This window comes from Miniopterus schreibersii (assembly GCF_964146895.1).
Source record: "Miniopterus schreibersii genome assembly, chromosome: 2".
In the NCBI taxonomy this organism is placed as follows: domain Eukaryota; kingdom Metazoa; phylum Chordata; class Mammalia; order Chiroptera; family Miniopteridae; genus Miniopterus; species Miniopterus schreibersii.
Window position 1 is genome coordinate 6,927,774 of NC_138102.1, and position 6,674 is coordinate 6,934,447.

Consider the following 6,674-nt stretch of genomic DNA (forward strand, 5'->3'; position numbering starts at 1 on the left):
ATAAAACCCCACATTTCAAAATTTCTCTGTATCTCTGTTTTTATGAAGTTTCTTTTGGCATGGCAGCAAAGTGGACGATTTTCACGTAATAGCTACATTTTGATTGTTCCAGCTTGTATACCGGGTGGGGTAAAAAAGTAGATTTACAGTTGTGAGTTCCCAAAACACAGAGTTTATTCTTGTCTATTGTCTTAATTATTGTTATTTTCTATATAAACCGTAAACCTACTTTTGCCCTACCCTGTATAAATTACATGGTTTTTAAAAAATTGTTAATTTTATCTAAATGATCGGTTTTTTTTCTTGCTTATTCTGGTTCAAGCATTTTAAAATAAAAATCCACATATAGTAAAGGGAGATCTTTCACAATTTAACAGTGTTACATAGCGCCTATTCTAGCTTATTCTTCTTAAATTACGCATAGACCTGAAATTGGGAACATACAACGACGACGCTGGCAGTGGCCGCTGTTAAGCGGGGCCTTATAAAGCGAGAAAAGCAGCTCCGAGGGAGCGGCCTGGGGCGCGGGAAAGGGCCGGCTCCGCGCCCCCTCCGGCCGTCTGTCCGGCTGCGGGTCCGTCTTTAAGGAAACGGATGCAGGGCGTCCCCGCGAGGCGCAGTTTCGCTCAAAAACCACCCCGGGAGGAAGCAGGGGTCGCCGGTCGGACCGCGGGGCGAGGTCGAGTTTCGGGCTGTGGCCGCGGGGCACCAGCGACCCGCGCTCCTCGTTACCCCGCGTTCCCTGCACCGCGACCGCTGCTTCCCCAGCGCGCCGGCCCCGGGCCGCCTCCGAGCGCCGCGCCCGCCGGGTCCCGGGCAGCGCTCCGCGCGGCGGCCGACCGCCGGAAGGTGGAGGCGGGCTTTCATCAGGCTCCGCCCGAAGCCGGCGGGACGCGGCGCCCGGGACGCGCCCGGGCCCGGCGGCCAGGAGGCCGCGTGCCCCGCCGCCCGGCCCGGCCTCCGGGCTCCGAGGCGCGCGGCGTCACAACGGCGAGCGGCCCGCCGGGGGCTGCGCTGAGGTCCAGCCGCCCCCGCGACCACTAGCGCCCGCCCGTGGTGGGGGGGTAGCGAGAGCACCGCCTCCCCTCCCCCGGGCCCCGCCCCCCTCCGCCGGCCGCGGCCGCGGCGTCGCGGCACCTCGCGCGCCGCAGAGCGTGCTGGGAGAGCCGCGCCGGAAGGACGCACGGCGCTCGGCGGCGGCGAGGTTATAAAAGGGAAGGAGCCGGCGGCGGGCGGAAGTGGGCGGTTCGGCTGCTCCGGGCGCTGTTGTTTGGGCTTTGGCCCTCCCGAGGGGCGCTCTCCGGACGGCCGCCGGCGCAGGCCGCAGTGACAGGGCCGCTCGCCCGCCTCTGCCCCGGTGCAGCGTCTGCTCGCGGCCTCGGCGACCTGCGGGCCCAACATGGCGCAGGAGGTGTCAGAGTACCTGAGCCAGAACCCGCGGGCGGCCGCCTGGGTGGAGGCGCTGCGCTGCGACGGCGAGACTGACAAACACTGGCGCCACCGCCGGGAGTTCCTGCTCCGCAACGCCGGGGACCTGGCCCCCGCCGGCGGCGCCGCCTCCGACACCGCGGAGGAGGCCGCCGACGCCGAGAGCGGGACCCGCAGTCGGCAGCTGCAGCAGCTCATCTCCTTTTCCATGGCCTGGGCCAACCACGTCTTCCTCGGGTGCCGGTGAGTGAGGACGCGCCCCCTGGACGCGCCCCCGGGTTTTGTCTTCGGCCGCGGCCTGAGGCCCGGAGCCGGCTGCGGGGCGGGGAAGCGCGGGAAGCGCGGGACCCGCCGCTCTCTGGGGTGAGAAGGGCGGCCCTGCCGGAAGCCGACGCGAGGAGCCGCCGTAGGTGCCCACGGTGGGTGGGGGCGCGGCGGGGTTGCCGGCCGGCCGCGCTCTTGGCACGGACGCGGAGGTTCGGGTCGGTACCGAGGGACCCGCCTCCCTGGCGCCGGCGCGCTCGTTCCTGAGGCTCCGGGAAACGGTTCCCGGAGGTTGGTACACTTGCAACCAGGACACGCCGTTCCTGCGGCCTATTTAAGAGTGGCTTTTCCTTCTTTTCCAGGTACCCTCAAAAAGTTATGGATAAAATACTTAGTATGGCCGAAGGCATCAAAGTGACAGATGCTCCAGTCCATACAACAAGAGACGAACTGGTTGCCAAGGTGAAGAAAAGAGGGATATCAAGTAGCAATGGTTAGCAGATCATAGCTGTGAACATACATAGGAGTTTAGAACATAAGTTTTATGTAATTAGGAATTATTGTTATTAATTTTTAACGAGCTGGAATAATGTTATGTTCCACTGTATAATGTTAAGTTGAAATGTTAAACCTAAATTGTGTGTGTGTTTTCGGCTCTGAATTTGATAGTTTCCTTTCACTGCTTTTAGATTTTGAGGTGTCAAATGTCTGTGTTGTTGATTCTTTAATATTAGAAATTAATGATATTTGATGCTGTTTAAGAAGTTAATGATGTTATTCCACATGTTTGTTTGTTTTTTAATGAGGTGTGTTTTTGTTTTTTTTAATATATCTTTATTGATTTCAGAGAGAGGAAAGGAGAGAGAGAGAGAGAGACAGAAATATCAATGATGAGAGAGGCATTGATCAAATCTGCAGCCTGGGCATATGCCCTGACTGGGAATCGAACCCCGATCGCCTGGATCCCAGGTCCACACTCAACCTCTGAGCCACGCCCGGCTGGGCATGTTTGTTTTTTAATTAAGGGGCCAGGGAAGGCCACCTTTTTCTTCTAGAGAGAGGAAGGGGGGGAGAGAGGAACATCAATTGGTTGCCGATCACAAGCACCCTGACCCAGGATGGAACCTGCAACCTGGGTTTGTACTCTGACCAGGAATCAAACCCTCGACCTTTTGGTGTACTGGACAACACTCCAGCCAACTGAGCTACACTGACCAGGGCTATTCCACCTGTTTTAAAGAAACTACTGGTCCTGAAATATTTTTGCCTTGTGCCTTTATTTTAATGAATGTCTTTCTGTCTTATATATTTTAAGCTGATGTGTATGGGGTAGACTTAGTCTCATATCTGTTTTCCTTCTTTTTAGAAGGGGTAGAAGAGCCAACGAAAAAACGAGTTATAGAAGGAAAAAACAATTCTGCAGTTGAGCAAGATCATGCAAAAATTTCTGCCAAAACAGAACATGCATCAGCTCAACAGGAAAACAGCTCAGCATGTACGGGGTCATCTACCAAATCAGAGAGTAGTGGGAACGCCACTCGGAGCTCTGCCCCCTCGAATCAGAGTAGCTCTGCAAGTGATGGAGATCGATCTGTTTCCCAAAGCAGCAGCAGCAGCGTTTCCTCTCAGGTAACAACGGCAGGGTCTGGAAAAGCTTCTGAATCAGAAGCCCCAGATAAACATGGTTCAGCATCGTTTGTTTCTTCGTTGTTGAAATCCAGTGTGAATAGTCATGTGACCCAGTCCACAGATTCCAGTCAGCAAAGTGGGTCACCTAAAAAGAGTGCTTTGGAAGGCTCTTCAGTCTCAGCTTCTCCAAGCATCTCAGAGATTGAGGTGCCCTTGTTGGGCTCCTCAGGAAGCTCAGAAGTAGAGTTGCCACTGTTGTCTTCTAAACCTAGTTCAGAGACAGCTTCAAGTGGGTTAACTTCCAAAACCAGTTCAGAGGCAAATGTTTCATCATCGGTTTCTAAAAACAGTTCCTCATCAGGCACATCCTTACTAACTCCCAAGAGCAGCACATCAAATACATCAATGCTGACTTCCAAAAGCACTTCACAGGTAGCTGCATCACTATTAGCTTCCAAGAGCAGCCCACAGGCCAGTGGATCTCTCCTTTCCAAAAGCACTTCCTTAGCAAGTGTGTCCCAGCTGGCTTCTAAGAGTAGTTCTCAGACTAGCACATCCCAGTTGCCTTCTAAAAGTACTTCCCAGTCAAGTGAGAGTTCTGTCAAATTCTCTTGTTGCAAGTTAACCAATGAAGATGTGAAACAGAAGCAACCTTTTTTCAATAGACTGTATAAAACGGTGGCGTGGAAGCTGGTGGCTGTTGGTGGCTTTAGTCCTAGTGTGAATCACGGAGAGCTTCTAAACGCAGCTATTGAGGCTCTGAAAGCAACACTGGATGTGTTTTTTGTCCCGCTAAAAGAACTGGCAGATCTGCCTCAAAATAAGAGCTCTCAAGAAAGTATTGTTTGTGAATTGAGATGCAAGTCTGTGTATTTGGGCACTGGCTGTGGAAAAAGCAAAGAAAATGCAAAAGCAGTTGCATCCAGAGAAGCATTAAAGTTATTTCTCAAGAAAAAGGTGGTGGTAAAAATATGTAAGAGGAAGTACAGAGGCAGTGAGATAGAAGACCTAGTGCTCCTTGATGAGGAATCAAGGCCTGTAAACTTACCTCCAGCATTAAAACATCCTCAAGAATTACTATAATATGTGCAGAATATCACTGTATACAGTATCTGGGTTGGAAGAGAAAAACTGGCTTTTGTATAATATAAACAGGCTTTCACAAATTTTGTATTGCTTTTTTCCAGTTTTGCAGAAAATTTACATTCTCTTCACACAAGTAGAAGTTGTAAATAACTTATGACAGTACACATTCAAAGATATGCATTAACAGCATACCAGTATGCTGTTTTATTTGCCGAAGAAAATACTGTCTTCTATTTTTAATGATACATTAGGTACGGTGTGTAGTTCTCTAGAGTCTTAAAACTTTTGTACTGCTTTTGATTTGGTGAAAATGTATTAAGTTGTCTACCGTGCATTTTTTTTCCTAGTGGAATAAACCTCCCACATCAAGAAAAGGGGACCATAGTATTTGAATGTCTGAAAGTCTGAAGCTTAAGGTTTTAAGAATGTTGCCCATAATGTTGAACGTGTCTGTTAAAAAAATAAAAGAAAAAATAGTTGCCTCAGACTATTTTTATGAGAAGTTGTAAGCATTTTTAGATATAAAGCAGTTTAAAGTACTTAAGGTTATTTTATTCCGAAGTTGTTTAAAATTCACCATGATTTTGACCACTGCAGATTCTTTAAGTGGGTTAATAATTTATGTTTTGAGGTAAAATACAATTTACACTTTTTCTTAAAAGACATAAAATGTGGGTTTCTATATTAAGCATATTTTGTGACTACTGCTATTAACAGATTGATTTGTTTAGATATTAAATGCTTTAAGCTATTTTACCTTTTCAAGAAGTTGTGTTTTTTTTCTCATCTTAAGTCCAAACCAATTCCTGCAAATAAACTTCCCACTACTAGTCATTGTAAATTACAACCAAGTAATTTTTCATAGCTGATTTACACCTTTATGAGTAGGGAAGGTACAGTTCGCAGATCTAGAACTGGATGGTCTTTTTGTTTACAAATCTTAATCCTGGGAGGACTAGAGAGCCATGCTCAGCTCTTTAATGAAGCTGTTCATTTGAACTACATTTGTTAGCAATGAAGTGGAATCCTGTTTTTGTGTCTTGGGTGATTCTAATTGTATTACTCCACCGTGGTATATTTCATTTTTCTTCAAACTCTGGCCCAACATGTTTCATTATCTTTGTGGCTTTTCTTCTGGCTTTCAAGATGCTCCACATTGAGCAGTAATGGTGATAATGTACAGAGAAAAGTCAAGAAATAACCTTTCTCATGCCAGTTATACTAAAATAGGAAACAACATAAGTATTTAGAAGTTATTCCTATTTTATATTCTAGAAATAATAGATAAGGGTACTTTATATACTTGAAATAATAAGAGTTGTTTTTATTTTACCAGATAATATTTAAAAATGATTGACTTGAAAATGTTAAATTGGATATCACAGTTATGTCCATAGTCTATAAATGGGTTTTGAGAAGCAATAACATGCATGTGTGAAAGCACTTTTAATTAGCTCTCTTTTCTTAGTCTTGGCATGTGTATTTTGTGGGACAATGAGTGTCAGAAACAAGCCAAATATTACAAAGAATACATTTCTATAATGTATCTAATTAGGTCAGTAATTTTCTAAATTGGCTTGTTTCAAGTTAATATAAAGATTATTGAAAATATTTTAAAGTCTAGTAACCTTTTGATATGGTAGAATTGGAGGGAGCTGCTTAGTGTAAAAACAAATATTGTTTAATTTGTAAACATTTATTTGCTATAAACTTATTAAAAGCTTACGAAATAATAAAATTTTAAAGAATTCATGATTTAAGAAAAATGCATATTTTACAATTCTTCAAGATAATATAGTGTAGAAGAAAGCAAGTTTTGGAATCTCTTATTCTTGAGAACCTAGGCTCCCTCTGGGAATTTCACCTTTAAGCTTCATCTGTAAAGTAGGACTAATAGCTGCCACAGAGAACATTGAAGATTAAACAAGATGATACACGTGAAGTGCCCACTATAGTGCAGTATACCTTAGTTTATTACAGCTTATACATGCGTTCTGATTTCCTCACAGCCTTATGAGTTAGCTATTCTCATTTGGCCCATTTTTCAGATGAAGAAACTAAAAAAAAAAAAAAAAAAAAATTGATCAAAGATCGATTACAAATCCCTATCTGATTCCAGAGCCCAAGCTTTTACTATGTTTTATTGCTTACCTTTCTTCTCCAAACGCTAAAATTTCAGAAAATCCCCCTCAAACTGGTTTTCAACTTGCTTATTGTTAGTGACCACAACACCTTCAAAGCCTCATTCCCTTGAGATGAGTCACACC

At 45.9% G+C, this 6,674-nt stretch overlaps 1 protein-coding gene across 2 annotated transcripts; it reads left to right on the forward strand.

The window, feature by feature from the left end:
- Positions 1-1,227: 1,227 nt before the first annotated feature.
- Positions 1,228-6,460, forward strand: CDKN2AIP (CDKN2A interacting protein). Of its 2 annotated transcripts, none has more exons than XM_081127186.1 (3): positions 1,228-1,671; positions 2,055-2,185; positions 3,059-6,460. In XM_081127186.1, the coding sequence occupies exons 1-3, from the start codon at positions 1,400-1,402 to the stop codon at positions 4,402-4,404; spliced, it is 1,749 nt and encodes a 582-aa protein (XP_080983312.1). In that variant the 5' UTR covers positions 1,228-1,399; the 3' UTR covers positions 4,405-6,460. The 2 variants fall into 2 exon arrangements, with proteins under 2 accessions (XP_080983312.1, XP_080983313.1); XM_081127187.1 differs by having other exon boundaries at positions 1,231-1,671; positions 2,055-2,154; positions 3,059-5,170.
- Positions 6,461-6,674: the final 214 nt, after the last annotated feature.